Here is an 18,943-nt window from a genome sequence, read left to right as displayed (position 1 = left end):
TCCACATCTTCATGAAGAGTTCCCCACGTTACACCACGGCCCTCTCTCCATATAAAAGGTATTGCCTTCTGTCTACTATGATCCTCCTACCATTCTAATTTAGTGTAACTTCCTTAAAAATATGATTTATATGCACCATGTATTCTGGCCTGACAATGCTCAAAGGCTAGGAACATGGCTACTGATACCATGCATCACTTTCGACTGGTACTATCAGAGAGACAGAGAGATCAGTAATTGCTGCTGATGTTTGAAGTATTGTTAGGTCCTGTGAATTTCATAATCCTGAAGGATGGGGAAGGCAGCCGAGCTGGTCACAGAGAGGTCCTCTAGGTGCCACACTTAAAAAAAACCACACACACACCATAAAAACAAGTTACGTAGCAAAAAGTATGGTATACGTGAACCTAGTCTCTGTTTCTTCCAATGTGTGTATAACTCTCCCTGCACACCAAGCAATTAAGGCTCTCTTTAATAGCTGTTTATGTCATTTACAGGTCTTTTGGTTCTTATTTATCAGTTAATCAAAAAAGGACTACAGTGCTAAAGTGTTATTCACCTGTTAGCAGGCAGGGCGATTTGTTTCACTTCATAGCACTAAGTGCTCTGTGAAGGGGGTCTCCCCACCCCACCCCAACAAAGGTAGAGAAATGAGGGACCTTGGCAGGGAAAGCTCTATAACTCTTATCAGCATGAGAGCTGAAATACTAAAAGCTGTGATGAACACAGCCAGCACCTCCATCCATGATGTTCCATGCTTCCCAGTGACCTTTCATTCTGGGAAATAACAATTGTACTTTGGTGTAAGCCAATGATTAAGGACCAATCTGTGCCATATAACGGTCTGAAGCTTCTAGCAATGTGAACAACACAAGGTACTAGGGAGGCTCACGTCTAGGTCATGGGGTAGAGCCAATAAAATGGAATAATAATAATAATCCAAGTTTCTAGATCCCCCTTATTGAAATACATCTCTTAGTGACCAGGGTCCAAGAATGATGAAACGAGAATCTAAAACTTTTGCCAAGCGTTGTTAATACAGGCAAGGTCTTTACATTTCAGCATTAATTACACATACATTTCTCCCCCACCTATTTTCCCTATTAACAAGAGCTCTTTGAACTTTACGCCTCGGTTTTCTCTAGCAATTTTCAAAAACTTTCACCTGCTCATTTTGCCTCTGACGGCTGGTGCAACTTTGCAAAAGAGGCTGACTTCAAGTAATGATTCAGCAGAATCTTGCAAGGCATTCATCAACTATGAGGAGATAACCAAAGGATCCTTTCATACATTAAAGTATATTTTTACAGCTGTGAAGTGTAAATGCATCAAAAGCATGCGCTTGGAAATACAATCTTACAGATACCCTGATAGAGGAGCTATGACTGGCCATGTTGCAGGTAGACTTAAACATTGGGTTGCCTCTGTATGATGTGATGCCACAGGAGTGTGAAATGGCCAGGGGGGGTTTCTGCAGTGGAATTTCCTGAACCCAAAGTCAGGCTGCAACACTCAAGCTGATCTTTGATTCCTGTGTTCAGAACTGCAAACCTTTACCAAAGAAATCTTGGTTGAAAGACGAGATAATTGCTAAGACCCTTTGAACAAATAAATACTGACCACAGTTTAGTAGACAGCTAGAAAAATGTCTCCTAAAACGGTAGAGGAATTTTCCATTCATAATAGGGTTCAAGACAAAGTATCTGGTATTTTAAGTCCCGCCCCCCCCCCCCACCTTAAGAGAAAAGGGCATTTTTCTTTCAGCTGCAAAGAATGATTTCTATTCAACACTGTAAACTATATTCCTGCTCGGCTCCCATTCATTTATAGAACTCATGCAAGAGTTTGCCACCAAAGTGTACCCAGAGCTTCAAATAACACACATCTGTTGTAGAAACACAAGAGAATCCAAAATTGCAGTGTTTTTTTAATAAAAAAACAGGCTAATTTTGATTTATTAGGAATATGTTTCTTGGGCTCTGCTTGCTGCGCAAGGCAATGACAGACCACATTGAAGCTTTGTCTGGGACTTGTAGCACTTCAACACAGAATATCAGGATCCAACACTCAAAATAGATATGCATGTTTTCTTGCTGCTGCATAAATTTGCTTGATGTGTACTGCTAAGCAATAGTACATATTTTCCCCACATCTAGCAGTCCCATCAGTCACAGCTGCTTCAAAAGGAAAATACTCCATTTTATATTTGCATTCGGAGACTGCAGGCATGCAAAACACACTCTACGTAGGGCCATTCTGAAAGCAAAGAGTGTTTGTGTACGGCTTCAACACAAGAGGGGGAGAAGGGGGAATCCCTAACTTTACAACAAGCGACACCCACCAAAATCAGCTTTATTACATTTTGCAATAAGCATTTAAGCATATCAACAATCCATTCCATTGCCTGTAGGCTTTTCTCTTCTTTTTAAAGTCAAAACCAAGTTGCAAAGTGTCAGAGCAAGTGCTATAAAAAAGAAATCTTTCTGATATTTTATTACAAATACATCTCTGCAAGAATTTGAAGTAGCATTTCCAATTAATTACATTCCCCTCCCCCCAACAGCAAAATTGTTAAACCCAACATGAGTGCCAACCCAACTATTCCCCTTCCCCCAGCCACAGCACTCATTTGGAATTTGGAAAAAATCAACAGTGGTTAAAGTTCCCTAACTTAAGAGCTGCCTATCAAAATGTGTATTGCCATGAGCTATGTACCTACAACTTCTTCTTGTTGCCACCATCAGTCCAGCCCAGAACTTCCTTCCCTGGGGATTTTTATTTGTATACTCCCATTGATTTTCCCATTCTTTTATTCTCAAATCCCTAATTAGTCTTCTGGCTGCACTTACGGTAATTCTCAGTTCCTAGGGTTTGCCCCTTCCCTCACTGGTTACATTAATGTTCAGTTGCCCTCCCCGCCCCCCTTCCAAAACTCTCAGGTTTAGCAAATGGTTGGAACAAGGGAGATGGGGAGAACAAAGGCGCTGCTATCTTGAGACAATTCTCTGGAAGCTGCATAAACCAGCTGTGGCCTACTTGCTTTGTGTATCTTGCAGTTACCACAACTAGACACAGGTCCCACGAAACTGCTGAGCCACAAAGGAAAGGAACACAAAACCATTTCACTTACTTGACACGGCTGCCAGTTCTGTTGGGCTTTTCAAGTCATGTTTAAAATCTTTGTAAGCATCAATTCAATTTTTAACAATCAGGAGACACAACACCGCTCAAGGCTAGTGTGATGGCCTGGGAATTGGATTCAGAGGCTGAACCTGAGGAATCCCAGCCTGCACAGGAGTCCCCACCTCCAGGACCGGCTGAGCCGGGGCCGGGGCTTGAACCTGAAGGGCCCTCACCTGTGCCGGATCCTCAGGAGCAGACACCAGCTGAATCAGCTCTGGCTCCGGAGGTGATCAAAGATACATTGCCTGCAGGTGCTCCACTCTCAGCCCTGTCAGGGGAAGCTGAGGTTGCCTCTGGGTCCAGTAACCCTCCATCCTCTCCTGAGCTGCAGAGTTCTCGAAGGAGGAATGCTTGCCTCCAGGCAAGGAGAGGTGAGTCACCTGTGGACCAGGGCTGCCCTATGCCTCAGGGCAGATAAAAGCCAGCCAGCCCAGTCCCAGGTTGCGGGAGCAACATTGTTGGTAACCTGTTCCTGCCGGCACCCTGTCCTGCTCTTCTGCCAGAGTTCCTGACCTCACCTGACTCCTTGCCTTGGACCCCGCTTCAGCCTTGACGGATAGCCTCCATACCACACCCTCGGACTGGACTCGGACCACACCGCACGGTAACCCCCCAGGACCAGCACAGCTAGCTTGCATTCTGTCACAGCATTGGCTACAAACGAAGTGGACAGGGCATGGATGAAAGCAGTGTGGAGGTACCAACACCAGGGTTCGGAAGCAGAGAAGAAGCAGAGGAAGGCAGGCCTGGGTTCCATTATCAGCAGAGATACTGTCAGGTCCACAGAGGAACAATACACTTCACCATTAGAAGGGCACACATAACCTTAACCTGTTGGGATTGCAGTCAATCCGGTGGACTAAGTAACCCTCCCTGTAAACCATCTGGGAAAAGTTCATAGCTGTTATGAAGCAATCTATGATGTCGGATGCACTGGGATCTTGACATGCGAGGCTGGTTCCCCATGGATCTGCAGATCAGACTCGGGCCTGCTAGGGTACCGTGTTCCAGACTCCTTACCAGACATGTCAGATACACTTAAGAAAGGTGCATTATTTTTTAAATCACTCTTTCCCTTGTAAGGCAATATGCCTGCAAAAGCAGATGAGTATTTCTAGCCGAATGAGGGAATGCATAAATGCAAAGATGCATGCACATTTCCCAACTGATCCAGGAGTGGAATTTACAATTGAACCAAATATATGTTTTTTTTGGGGGGGGGGGAGAAGAGGAGGGTGAGACTGAATCCTCCACTTTTCCTTCCCCCCCACTAACACATGATCAGCACAACCGTTGCCAATCACTCAAGCTTTCTACTGCAGTCTATGGTATTTAATAAAATATTTTGGTCAATTCAGATTTTAAAACTCTTCACTTTCCTTGCAGTGGGCCACATTAGGCATCGAGAGATATACCGACAAAGCAACAGAAGGCTTCCAAAAACAAGGATGCTTGAAGGATCCCCCTGTCTTGTGAGCCACACCCTGCAACCAAGAAGAATTGACAATGTGGCTCATCAGTCTCTATGCACGTCAGATAAGAGCACAAGAGGCTAAAAATGGCTCATCATAATTTATTTTATGTTAAAATGTACAGCTTGTCTTTGCTTTATTTAAGTGACTGGCTAAAAAGGTAACATAAATAGTGTCACTGGGTCTAGTTTTATACATGAATCAAGCCACTTTTTGGCCCTTACAGTCACTCTGTACAGGTACAAAGGCTACAAAAAAAGGAAGCCATATAAACAGACACAAATACCTTCTGGTGTTTTTTTTTTTATACATGCGCTCTTGAAGCTTCATTTGTTCTATTCACACGCTACTGCTCTATTTACTTTTCTTAAAAAATAACTCCAATATTTTATAAAGATAGAAAAATCTACAGATGGAATGAAAATGTAAAGTTAGAGGCATTTCCATAAAATAGCAACTTTACACCAAATTCACTTTTTTTTTTAATCCTGCCAAGTATCTGGACATATATGAAAATGTTTCAAAAACTTGATAAACACTGATATGCTTTAATCAATAAGGTTTGTATTAAAAAAACAAAACAGTAAGCTGCCTTTCCCCCCTACTCCAGAGGGGATCTGCCACCAGAACAAAAACAGGGCTCACTTTTACATCAAATATTTACCAATCAAGGATGCAATCCATCAGGGCACTCTCTCCTGTGCCAGACCCATAGAAATTAACCATATTTGTGCAAGAGCACAGCTGACACGCGAGAATTTCCCAGTGGGTTGCACTTAAAATGTTTGACTCAATACTGGAATAACTTTCACAGCTTTTTAAAAACAAGATTTAAAAAATATAATTAACAAAAATATAATTTTTTAAACCCCTTAAACTGGGGTAACCTAATCAAGGAGGGGGGGATCACAAATTAAGAAATGGCTTACTGTTAAGCACAACACTTGTACAGTACTACGAAACGCACTGTCACTAACAAAGACATTAGCGGCATGCGAAAGTGTCACCTTGAGGAACAAAATAGTCCATGAATGCAATGCAAAAAGGCATTTACATGGTGGAGGAGATGGGGAGGGGAAGGACAGAACAGGAGGAAAGCTCACAGTCCAGCACAACATCAGATATACTCCAAAACTATGATCCACATTTCAAATGGGAGCAGGCACATAAAACATGGCTGTGAACCATCAGCTTGTTTCGCGTGTTTGCAGTACAATGACGAAGTTCTTCATCATCACAGAACTTCAGTTACGCAAAAAAAAAAAAAGGCAAACAAAGCAAAATTACAAAACAAATAAAACGAGAACACATTTATATAAGGCCTTTCGCTGCATACAGTTTTTTTTATGGTGCCTACAAATGTTTTTGCATTCACACCAATTGCTGGTTTTGAAATCGTATTCTCCAAAAGGACATCTTTTTGTGCCGGTCAAATCCTAGCATGCCAGTTTGGTACACCAACCATCTCCCCTCCCCGCTCCCCCCAGATCCTACCTACGCATGTAAGAGCTATTCAGAGACTGTTTAGACATGCCGCTATTCATGTAACCATGATGTGCTGGCGGGGTATACATCATGTTGCTGTGGGGGTTAGTCTGCATTGACTGCTGGGCATATGGCTGGCTTCCCATCATTCCCATTTGCATCTGCATTGGGTACTGGGCTGTTTGATTCATATAACCATGGTTTGCATGATAGGCTCCATTCATCATCGGTTGGGACATACTAAACCCATTCATAGCGTTAAGGGGGTTCATGTTCATGTTTACGGAACTGACATTGTAAGCCGGAGCTGGCATCAAGTTCACACTCATGTTCATGCCACGCTGCATGGTTAAGGTGCGTGCAGGCCCTTGCATGGTCACTGTCTGCGAGGTTCGCCCATAAATCTGCGGCTGGTGAGCTGCTGCCGCTGCAGCCGACGGCAAAGCGGCCGACTTAGTCCTAACTGAAACATGGCCCTTGCCAGGCATCTGCGTTTGCAGTCTTTGGGCATGGGACAGGCCAATATTGGATGTGGCCATGTTGCGCTGCAAGAGGGGTGGCGGCAAATTCATGGGAGGCGGAGTGAGGTTAGGGGGCGGAGTCATCGTGGTCTGGACCTGGCCTCCCCCTGGAACTGGATGAGGAGACTGAGAAAGCTGAACGAGTCCTGTGCTACTGAGAGGAGTAGACAAAGAGGCACTATTTGCATAGGAAGTGACAGCAGCTGAGTGGCTGTAAGGCAACGAATGGTCCATAAGTGTGTTGGTTAACTGTTGCAATTTGGCAAGGCTGAAGGTGGCCGACGGTTGTGGGTAATGCCCTGCTGCAAACTCACTCTGGCCCATTCTTTCATACAAGCCAAGGTTGGCATTGCCAGTCTCTGCGATTTCATTTAACTGCATAGGTGGGCTGAAGTTAGCAGCCATGCTGCACTGCGGAAGCTGCTGGTTGCTGCTCGGGGGCCTTTCGACAACGCAGCCTTGAGGCGACTTCACATTGCAAGGAGGGGGAGAGTTGATGCTGGCATTCTGCATCATGCTACAGCTTCCATTCACATTAGACATCTGTTGGGTCACTGCACAACTACTCTGAGTCATGTTGCTAGATGTGAGGTTGCTGTACGAACAGCTGTTTTGCGAGTTGTTGTTTCCACAGATGCTGTTGCCCATTGTAGAGTCATAGCTGCTTGGGTTTTCATAGTTTTCGGTTGTGCTCTCAATGCTACCCAGGTCGCTAAATCCACTATCAACGACTTGCTGCGAATGGTCGGAAACAGAAGGAACGTCCATCATGGGACTGGTTTCCATGTTCTGCAAAGAGGGCACAGAGATCGCACTTTGATCGGGGCTGATTTGAGCATAACTGGTTTCTAATGGAGGCACATTTGGACTATTAACAGAACGAACTGACTGGCTGGGATGGGACTGGACGGATGAGACAGGGCTACTGTGATCAGACTGCTGGCAGTCATCCAGTGTGGTCATCTGTGGGCTTTGGTCAGTATTGGCGTAAGTCTGTAGGCTTCGACATGCCTCTTGAGTCTCTACACAATCCTGGAATGCATCTTCCTGTTCGGTTGTTTCCTGCGTTAGAGACTTCACTGCCTCCACTGTCTCAGAGTCTATCTCCATGGTTTCAGCGTTTGTGTCCTTAAATGCAGAATTCAGTTCATTACGGTCAGTTTGGTTTTTATTTTCTGTATTTTCATTACCTGACTCAGGCACAGGCTCTGGAATAGCAGGAAGCTCTTTGTGCTCGCTGTCACATTCAGCTACAAGGTCAACACCACAGTCCATTAAGTCTTCCTGGTTCGATTTACCACTCTGTTCACTTGGCTCTAAAAAAGGCTCCTGACTCCCAAGTACATCTTTGAGAGTTTCTGCTGGTACTTCCTCCTGAGTTTCCACTTCCGTTGGACCCATGTGACTCTCATCCTCATCATCAGCATCATGATCCTCATTGCGCGATTGTTCCTCCTCCTCCTCTTCCTCCTCCTCCTCCTCCTGCTCTTCTAAATGCTCAGGCTCATCTTTATCCATTTCCGTTTCCTCTTGCAGGTCTTTATCTTGATTATCCACACTTTCCATTTCTTCTACCATGTTGTTGTTTTCTTCTACTTCTGCTAAATCGTTTTCTGCTTGTTCTGTCTTGGGTAGCTCCAGATACTCAGATACCGCATCTCTCACTTCGTCCTCTTGTGGAAGAATGGTTTCAGTGTTCTTAACCTCCTCCATAACAGCAGAGGCCTGGCATGCGTTGTTTTCAGCTATCTCTTTCAATTCGTCTCCCAAGGCCTGATAGTCAGGCTCCATAGGAGTCTCAGGTGGAGTGTACAAATTAAGTTTAAAACCTGGTTTCCTCTCTTTGTTTTGTCTCCATTTGGATGGACATTGCTTCACGCCTTTAGGCCATCCTTGTTTACACAGCACAGGTTCAGGATTGTCTTTATCATCATCTTCCAGGACGGCTACATCCTCTTCTGCATTAGCTGTGGGATAAGGAGAAATGGGGACAGGGTGGGGGGGGGGGAGAGAGAGAAGACAGTAAGTTTATCACGTTATTCTTAAATGCTTTACAAAACCCTAGTCAAAGAAAATATATACCACTAACCATCTTATTCTAACTATCTCTGACAGCAACATGTTTGCACGCCACCCACTTTTGGTTATTGTTTAAACAGAAAAGCAGGGCACGAACATTACTATTAGGTTAAAAAAAAAAGGTAAACGTTTACCTTTATTACTATTAACTAAACATGGAAATATATGTTGCTTTTATTGATGCATGCACACACAGGGATAGCTAAGGAACATTTATCCCATCTAGACTCTTGCACTACAGTCAGTTGATGTAAGTGCACGTTGCTGGTGAAGGGCATATAATTCATTTGCTACTTGTACAAATGCACATTTGATCCACCTCTATCCAATTTTGTTTTTCTTGGTTTTAGAAATTTTACACTGAAACAGATGATTTTTTTAAAAAGGGAAGCTACAGTGGAAGAGAGGTTCAGATTACAAAAACAGAGGAGGTATTTTTTAATGTAGGCTTAGTGGTCTCATTTATGCAAAGTCACATTTGTTATCCTGTATAGTGATCAAATCCAGCCAAATAATTTTATATTGCAAGGAAGATCACATGAAGATTGCTTTGTGCTGTTTCTTACAGATGTAATAAACTAGGACTATTTTATTTGGCAAGTGTCTGTTTTTCATCACTGAATGCACATTCTTAAGACATTTAAAACACGAATATCATTTATACTTGTAACTGGTCAGATGTATTTCTGACCTACATATCTGGCCAACCAACTCCTTTGAAGTTCATGAAGTACATGTCTGCCCTAATCCTAGTCAAGTTTGAATATTCCTAAACTGCAAGGATAATGAACACCCTCCTTGACATTTGTCTTAAGAAAGCAGTCAGAAATGAAAACATGAGAAGCAGACCTGAATTGCCATCTTCAAATATAGTGAAAAACTGCTGTAAAATATCTCTAAGCAGGTAGCTCAATGTATGTATGTATGCATGCATGTCACGCCAGCTCAGCAGAGGAAGAGCACAGATCTGAGTGTGGCGCTGGTGGCCAGCTCCTTCTCCTTCTTCCGCAAGGGGGAAGGAGGGCGGAAGCAGCATCCTGCTGGTGGCAGAAACAGGAGGAGGCAGAGGAGGAGACGCTGGCCATTGAAGCTGCGTGGTCACCACATTCGGCTCCGCCCCAGCTCCTCCTGACTTCAGGACATTGTGCCATGCACGACACTGTCCCCCCAATCACCCTCACAAGATGGCACCTCTTTGTGACATAGAGTCACATTCTACTTTTGAGCACAGAATACATGTTGGAAAATGGAAGATAAAGAAACATCATCATTGGAAGAATTCCTTGTTTAGAAGCCTGTACCATCCATTGAATGTAATTTATATTAATAAGTTAACTGTTTCTTGAAAGATTTCTACCCCCTGACACATATTTTGCTTCACCAAGTTTGTTCTGTAAAATGAAATCATTTTCTCTGCTTTCCCTCCTAAATATCTTAAGTACCAGAGTTTAACCAAAAATTGAGCAGTAGTTACCTTATTGGCCCGAATATAAGCCACACCTTTAAAATTCGGTAGCTTGGGGGAGGCTTAGGAGTGGCGGGCAGGCTGGGGGCAGCTTTCCTGGGGGTGGGGGGGGAGCTTTCCTGGGGGTGGGGGTGGGGGTGGGGAGCCACGCCACTTGGCTGGCAGCGTAACGTCGCGAATATAAGCCACACTTTTCACGGTTGGAATTTGGGGGGGAAGTGCGGCTTATATTCGGACCAATATGGTAGTTAAGGGGGGTTCACCACACTCAGCTGAAGTGCTTTCTAAATGCCAGCAAATTGTAACAACCATGCAATATAGAACAAACCTCAGCGTCTTCTTATTAGATCCAACATTCAGAGGACAAACTAAACTAGGAATTAAACTGTACAACACCTCAGTTTAAACCTTTCACTTTAATCTATGCTAGCAGTAGACATATCCGCATGCACTTGACAAACACAAGGAAGGAGAATGGATCATTTTGCAAAAATTCACAAAGCTGTCTGGTTTTAGGAAAAAAACAAGTGTTTGTTTCTTAGAAACATCTTTTTTTTAAAGATACATCTAAATCACTTGACATTTTATCATCCAAAGCTAAGCAATGTTATTCAGCTCAAGTTGAACTATGAGCTTTGAACAGGAGCCCTTCAAGAAATTTGAGTGCAGAAACCTAGGGCTATAGAACTAAATATTGGCACATCCATCACCAAGTCATAGAACCCAAAGGTTTCTTCATGTGTGACATTTTTCTTTTTTAAATACAATTTCCCTATGGGGAAAATAATGAACAGCACTGCATTATTAAGTGAGGTGTGGAAGTTTGTTTTGCCATGAGTACAGAGATCCGGCATCAGAGCATGGGATGCCTGCTCATCATACACACCCTTGCTTGTTTCTACGCATAGTTTATCTCAATGGGGAAAACATCCAATATGTTGTAGCCCTGGTAAGTTGGAGCAGCCTTCTCTGACTTGGCACCCTCCAGTTGTTCTGGGTGGAAGCTCCCATTGGCCCCAGCCAGCTGTAAACTTAAGCTGCTGGAAGGTATCAGGCATTTGTGCTTATACCGTACAGTGAACAAAACTTTGCCACATTGTAAAAATGTTCTTTATTTTGATTACCTAAACACTGCAATTGAGAGGCAGCACCCCAACATTCGGTACTGCAGTTCAACAAGTATTTCTTGAGCAGTTTCCCAATGCCTGGTAAGTAGTTCCTGCTAGCATATATATTCTTTATATAACATTGTCTTATTGTTTCCCATCTGGAGTATTTAATCGAGCTAATTTGGAGCATAATGCAATTCTTTTACCAGTAATTACATTGACTTCTCTAAATATTCTGTCTCAACATATATGTGCTGCTGGAAAAGTCCACAACATATGAATGTAAGAAGAGAATCTTTGGGAACTTGTTCTTGTTATATGTTGTTTTTTGAGGGTTAGTATTCCATCTATGTACTATCAATAGCGTTCTGCCTCATATATGCTAAAATAGACTTCAAGAAAAAGGACAGCTCTCAAATCTGTAGCTGAAGGCAGAGAGGATAAGCCTGAGCTTGAAGTAGAAGTAATGTGTTGCTATGGGTAGCCTCTCCCCACAAACTACAGACCGCCTGCTGAAATGGGCTCCTGAAAGGAGAGGCTCGTATCCATGATCTTCTGGGAACTGAAAAGCTTAATCTATGGCAAGATGATGCTACCTGATTCACCAATCAAGGCATTCACATGTGCAGAGAGAGACAAGCATGTAGAATAAAAGTGAGCCTCTGAATGTTGCTGGACTCCAACTCCCATCAGCCCCAACCAGTATGGCTGTAGTCAGGGACGATGGGAGTCCAGTAGACCAGGTTCCCCACTCCAGTTGTAGAAGCACATGAGGTCCTCCCCGGTGGGACTACAGGAGCTACTGTAAAGGTCTGGAGTGGAATAGGGACCCAGAGAATGCACTCTATTACACAACCATTTAACTTAACAATATCCTAGGGACATCTATGCATTGAGAGATCTCTGTGCCTGCATTGCAACCTGCATGATTTTTGGCTGCCTGTACTTGGGGAAGGAGCAGCTTCTCTAGGTGACTCCGACTGCCTATGACTACAAGGAACTGGGAAGACACTCTACTGGCTAGGAAACTGCAGTACCAGAGGGTCAAGTCATTTGAGCACACTCCAGAGACCCTAGAATCAAGAGGAAGACTGCCAGTTACCGACTTGTGGGGGCCCTCTACAGGAAGTCCTTCAGAATGGCTGCACCACATTCCTCCGACTCAACATAGCCCTCTGTTGATGTTTCTGGACCATTTAATTCTATGTGAGCCAATTTGCATGCTTGCTGCATCCCGATTTCCCAGTCCTTTTACCTGATTCAGAGCAAACTGCTGGCATGTGGCTGCTTCTCTCTGTGCTAGCTTTGTAGCTTCTGCTCCCCTGCACATTGGTCTCCCTCCTTCCCTGCCAACTAATAGGTCTGGGGAAAGTAAGGAACGGGAAGGCCAAAAAGAAAGCAGAAGAAAGCAGCCCACTCCACTGTTGTGCTGAAGAGAGCATTGGAGCAAAAACACAAGAGACAAGCCCTCCTAGTGAACATTGGGATAACTGGAAGATGATATAAATTATGGTCGGCCAGCCCTACCCAGTGGAGGAGAGAATATTCCAACCTCTCATCCACTGAAGGAAAACTGTTTTATTCTACAGTGGCAGGACCAAGCATTCTTCAATTTGAAAGAAATTTCAAAGGCTTGGTTACAGAATATGAAAAGGAACCTTACAGATTAAAATGGCTAAATTGCAGTTTAAGGAAAGCGGAGAAAGAAAATTCAAGAAGCTATCCATCATTTCAATAAAAGCAAGACACAGGACCAAGTGTCACTTGTCAAAAGGGCTTCACAGTTTAAATAAAAGTATATGTTAACAAATGCTACAAAAGCTATCGCAAGTCTGATTCCTTTGAACTGATGTGAAAACAGCCTGTGAAAGACAATTGGAAGACTCAATCCTATGCATGTTTATTCAGAGGCAAGTCCCACTGAATTCATTGGGGTTTGCTTCCAGTTCTATGCATACAGAGCTGCAGAGAAAATCTATTTTGCACTCACCTCTGCATGGAGTATCATTTTGGTAACAGTGATTGTCTTTCTCCTGCTCCTCCTCTTCCAGCTCATTTTCTTCCTTCTCCTCAGACTGACACTGGAACACTTCTTGAATCCCAGATTTAGATTCATCATCTTCCCCATCTATCTCACAAGTGGGCTCCAGCTGTGTCATGGGCTGCTCTTCTTCCAAGTTATCAAAGGGCTCATCCAAAACTTCTGTGGTTTCAGAAATTGTCTCCGTTGTAACACTGCTATTAATCTTTCTGCGTTTACGACCCCTTTTCTTTTTCAAGATGAAAGGTCTCTAAAAATAATGTTAAAAATGTGTAAGTTGGGCAAAGAACCAACATCCTTTCTGCTAAACCAAACATGTTTTGTGATGTATACTCACGGCAGTCCAGCCTACATGACAGTTCAAACGTCACTGGCTCTGTTCCAGCTAAGTCTTCTACATACATTCCTCTTCACCACATTTAAATCTCAATCTCTGTTATTCACTCAAAAACAGCTCTAATGTGCTTTGGGAGCTGCTGTGAAATGCTAACATCTCCACCAAACACTTTACTGAATAAGAACACCAATACCAGCATATACCACAGTGAAGAACAATGTGGACTAAGGCAACACCACCTACTGGTGCCAAAACAATACCAGTTGCCTCAATGCGTATTTATAATCCATTTAACTCTAGCTGCACATACAATTTAGATTACACGGAAATGTAACCTGAATATTCACAGTGAAGTTTCTCTAAATACTGTAAATATTGAAAGCCAACTAAAGCTATGCTAAAGACAGTTATTTTGCTATTTCAAAGTTTATAGTTTAGTGGATAATGAATTAATTTAGGATTATAAACTATTACTGTGTGAGAGCAAGAGACCAAAGGGTAGTTATATTTGTGTTAATGCCCAATGCAAAAGGTCAATGTTTTAGCTAGCAAGAAAAAGAGGGAACATGGCCAAAACTAGAAGGTACTTCTTCAGACAGGGCTAATTTAGGACTGGGGTGAGACACATAAGAAGCATCCTAATGCTAATGCCTAACCTCCTATTTTTGTGCTCCTGAATTCTACTATGCCATAGACTAGCATACTGAAGCTTCAAAAAACCAAATATATGGTATTTGAATGGCAATAATTACAATTAACACTACAGGCAACCAGCAGAGGGCAATATTTTTATACAGCTCTTGATTTTATTGGTAAAAGTCGAAATGGAAATTATTAAGACAACATACAGGAAAGGCAGGCATGTAAGACAGATAGGGAAATGTAAATGCTTCCACCCCCAAAATCAGATCTGAAAGACCTCAGGTGGAGCTCAATGTTGCACTATTATGATTGCTTAATTAGTGCAAGCACGTCTGCTTGTCAGATGGAACAATCTCCTCTCCTCCAGCCCTCGTAAGTGGATTTAGGGAGTGCTCAGGCTGCATGCAGGAGGGAAGCCCCATTGTGCTAACAGGACTCCTTGAACTGGCCCCTCTAGTAGAGAAAGGAATTTAGGGCTGATTTGGAGAAATCAATCAGCTCGGCTTCTGTGAAATGGGTATTCAGAATCAGATTACAGAATAAAAATGTTGAATCAAAAGAATGGTCAGACTACATTTCTGTTTTGTCCTCAACTCAAGCTGTTGGGCGTGCTTTGTCTTCAGTGAAATAGATTATTGCAAAGAGATTTAGTTACTTATTTAAAACATATGCGTCCCTATGAAGTCCATACCGTGCAAAGTCTTGTTAAGTGTTTTTGGACTGTCATTGTAACAGTGGAGTCTACCCCAATTTAAAAAACAACTGACCTTTCTTTTCACAGCAAGCATCTGAGGCTTTGCCAGCCTTGGAGGAGAATTTTGACGATGCCCATCCACATCCTCCTCTTCTTCCTCCTCCTCGTCTTCCTCCTCCTCCTCCTCTTCCTCCCCACTGCTTTCTTTTGGTAGATCAGTGGACTGCCCTCGCTCTGCTAATACTGTTATATTCTCTGGAGGTCGCAGATACTTGTTTTTAGATTGCACTTTTGCAGGCAATTGCCTATTAGCTCTCGTGGAGAACAGCTCTTGCTCTTCCTTTTCCCAGCAGCTTGCTTGTTCCATCAGTCGCTCAGCCTGAGGGGCAGAGAGGTTAAAATAATGGGTCACCAAAACAGTGCTTAGCTGTTATTCTTTTCGTTCAGCTTTTTAAAAAAGTTACAATAAGTCAACCCTGATTAGTGCTGAAAGCTACCCAAGCAACAGCATCTAGGCCAATACATCCTAGTGGTTTTTCTAAAACTGGATAATAAATCCCCAAAGACTGCGTTTCATGGGATATTTAGCACTATTAATGAAGCAACAAATTGATTTTAGTTCTTCTAGCACTACATTACAAGCCCTCTGACATGGATCATGTTGAACAACTTCATAAACACAAAATAATTGATTGACACAATAAGCCTTTGAGCACTGTACCCAACTGGCTCCAGTCCATGAATGTAACAACACTTTAGAAAGGGGTAGGGGGCAGAATAAAAACTATTCCATATTGATCTTTCAGGTTTTTCAGGCTTTAAACCCACACTCCAAATTCCAAGGTTTACAACTTCTCTCTCTCAAGCATTTCCCCCCAAACAAATAGATAGTACTGGAGTCCACTAGCTTATACTATTTTACTTCTTGAAATGTGCTATTTTTATAGTTCAGCACCATTTGTGAAACAAGGAACAGAATACTGAGTTTAATTTTGATTATTCCCCTTCCTTTGCTGCTCATATCATGTGTGTCAGAGCCATTCCCCTTCACACCAGATAATATAGTACTGAAAATTCAACACACTTTTCCTCTGTCCTATTGGCTATAATTCTGGGATATACCTTGGCCACTTCATGCCTTGACTACTGCATCCTCCCTCCTCCTGGCCCTTCCTTATCGCATTCCAAACAGCTCACCGTTATCCACAACTCTGCTGATAAATCTTTCGCCACTCTCTTATTATTCAGACTATTAAGACAAGCTTCCCATTCTTTCCCACACCCAGCACTAAATCCTCATCCTTCTCTTCCTGACCCTTAGTTTTCTCTCTTAAAACAAAACTGCCAATTCTTTGTCCTGCTCCTTCCTGCCTAGAACTCTTTCTTAGAAGATTCACAATGCTAATTCTACATGGTATCGTTCCTCTATCACTCTTTACTCAAGACCCATCTCAAAACTCACTCCCTCCATGAGGTCTTTGGCTTAACCCTTAAGGCCTCCTCCCCAATTGAAATAAAGCCTCATAATGTGCAATGGCATTTGCTCGTATTCATCTCCACAGGTTCATTTCCACTGTCTTTGCCTCACTTCCTCACCGTTGGCTAAATTTAGATCTTAAGCTCCTTGGAGTAAAAACTTGTCATTTCCTTATGCTACTATGTAGCACTATCTAGATCAATGGAGCTACATACCGTATTTTTCGTCCCATAGGACGCACCGGCCCATAGGACGCACCTAGTTTTTTTGGGGTGAAATAAAGGGAAATTTTTTTCCCTTTATTTCCCCCCCAATACCAGGTAGGGGAATCCAAACCAGGTCGGAGAACAGCGGGATGGCAGCGCTCCGCCTCCCAGCTGTCCCCCCGCTGTGGGCTGCTGCCCGCAAGCCTTGAGAGCCCGGCGGGAGTTCCCGCCGGGCTTGCAAGCCTTGCGGATAGCTTCCTGAAGCCTGAAGAGCGAGAGGGGTCGGTGCGCACCGACCCCTCTCGCTCTCCAGGCTTCAGCGAAAGCTTGCATTCGCCCCATAGGACACACACACATTTCCCCTTCATTTCTGGAGGGGAAAAAGTGCGTCCTATAAGGCGAAAAATACGGTAAATAAACCCAAGAGCATGCTGTGCCATTGCCCAGCTTGCTGTATGACCAGCTACGACATCTCCTATCACTTAATATGCTACACCAGTTGTCTTAGACATATCCACTTAAACATCTAGGATGTACATTAGAAGACTTAGTGTGTGTCCCCTATTACCTCTTTTTCAGCTTCTCTCTCTTCCTCTGAAACTGCTGCATTAGGAACCAAAAGAGGAGTCCACCTCAAGCTTTCTGGATCTACTTCATTCATGCGTGGGTTGGTTTTCAGTTTCTCCATGTGGTTTGAAATCAGTTTCTCCCTTCTAATTACTATAAATCTACAATTGAAACACATCAGATATTCAGAAATATAAAAATATACACAAAGCAGATGGAAGCGTATGTTTAGTTGTAACAAGTTTCGATTTGGGAGCTTGCTTATTAATTAAATGCACAGCCACCTTTCCATGAGAGTGTGCTCAAGGCAGCTTATGGAAAAGAAGCCATTAATAAAACCCATTAATAAAACAGCCTGATGTCCACAGACAATTAAGATAACCACAGAATCAAGCATCATAGCATAACTATGCTAGGAAGACAGAATAGGTCAAAAGAGGTTACAACAGGTTACTTAGTACAAACAAGCATGAGGTTTGATGAAACACCAATAGAAAAATGAGAAGATGGGGGGTGGGAGGATGGATGAATTGGCAAGATCAGTTCATTCTTTATATATCCACAACTGAAAATGGTGGTGCGGAAGGAAGGAAGGAAGGAAGGACAGATAGTTGAACTTTCCAGTAAATCTTGTTTCTTTATCTAGAAAACAAGTCTCTCCTTGGGAATGAGGGGCATGTGTGTGCGTGCTGGGAGACAGGGAAACAACTCGTGGATGTCCTACTTTGTTCTGGATTGAAAGATTCTGCATACCTCTTCTCTCAAAGGTGGTTTCCAATGAAGGTATACCTTGTAATACCTGCTCCATGTAAGGAGGCATGTCCAGACTGGTGCCTGACATATATACTGCTGGGAGGTAAAGACTCTTTCCCAGAAGACGGTGGCAAGCGCTACCCTCTCACTACGTGGGATCGTTATAGGGCACAGATTCCCAAGAAAGAACAGGCTGTGGAAATATATTCCTGCAGTCACCTGACTGCACTGACACTTTTTCGTTTGTGAAAGCCACAATGGCTGAAAGAAACACTATGCTTATGAACAGGCTTTATCTTACCGATACTGTACTCTCTGTCTATGCAGTTCCAATGAAGGAGCCTCTCTGAATCCAGAATGCCCTCCACAGGCACAATTGTGACTGTAAACCCTCATCATATGGGCTTCTCATATGCAAAAGGGAGATCAAAAGCTAGCAAAATGTATAATAAGGAAGAAGGCAACATGGTTGGCAAATGCAATTCAGAAGGTAGCTATTCAAGCAACAATAATGTTTACTGACTTTTCTTCTTTTCTGTCTATCATGCTGTGGTGCTGCAGGGTGGTGGCAATGTCATGGGGACACATTCCCGTTGCTCGGCTCATGCCCTTGATGCTGATCTGTTTCTCATGATGGCAATAGAGATACTCCAAGACGACACTTTTCCAATAGGCTAAGTAGGAGACACGGCCTAGATCAGAGAGTGGCTTTTCAGGAGATCCTGCTTGTCCCTCTCTTCTAGAAAGTAAGTAACCTAGCAGAAGAGGTAGAGGCAAAAATCACAAATATGTCACCAATGCAATCAGCCACAAGTGTTTAGAACCCATCCTTTAAAAAAATAGTCATTCAAAGCAACAGTAAAATGAGTATTCCACAGCAAACAGCAACATAAAATACCATTGGAGAATATT

General features: G+C 43.1%; 1 protein-coding gene across 15 annotated transcripts in view; it reads right to left on the bottom strand.

Moving 5' to 3' along the window:
* Positions 1 to 4,742: 4,742 nt before the first annotated feature.
* Positions 4,743 to 18,943, bottom strand: part of KAT6B (lysine acetyltransferase 6B) — an 84,398-nt gene continuing 70,197 nt past the window's right edge. For all 15 annotated transcript variants that reach the window (XM_083738183.1, XM_083738188.1, XM_083738179.1 and 12 more), the window contains 5 exons: positions 18,555 to 18,786; positions 17,280 to 17,439; positions 15,102 to 15,407; positions 13,305 to 13,605; positions 4,743 to 8,628 (listed from right to left, as the gene is read on the bottom strand). In XM_083738183.1, coding sequence (XP_083594309.1) covers positions 6,146 to 8,628; positions 13,305 to 13,605; positions 15,102 to 15,407; positions 17,280 to 17,439; positions 18,555 to 18,786 — 3,482 coding nt within the window. In that variant the 3' untranslated portion in view covers positions 4,743 to 6,145. The remainder of the gene's footprint in view (positions 8,629 to 13,304; positions 13,606 to 15,101; positions 15,408 to 17,279; positions 17,440 to 18,554; positions 18,787 to 18,943) is intronic.

This window comes from Podarcis gaigeae, assembly GCF_964106915.1.
Source record: "Podarcis gaigeae genome assembly, chromosome: 5".
NCBI classification, from domain to species: Eukaryota; Metazoa; Chordata; class Lepidosauria; order Squamata; family Lacertidae; genus Podarcis; species Podarcis gaigeae.
This window is presented reverse-complemented; position numbering and strand designations above follow the sequence as displayed.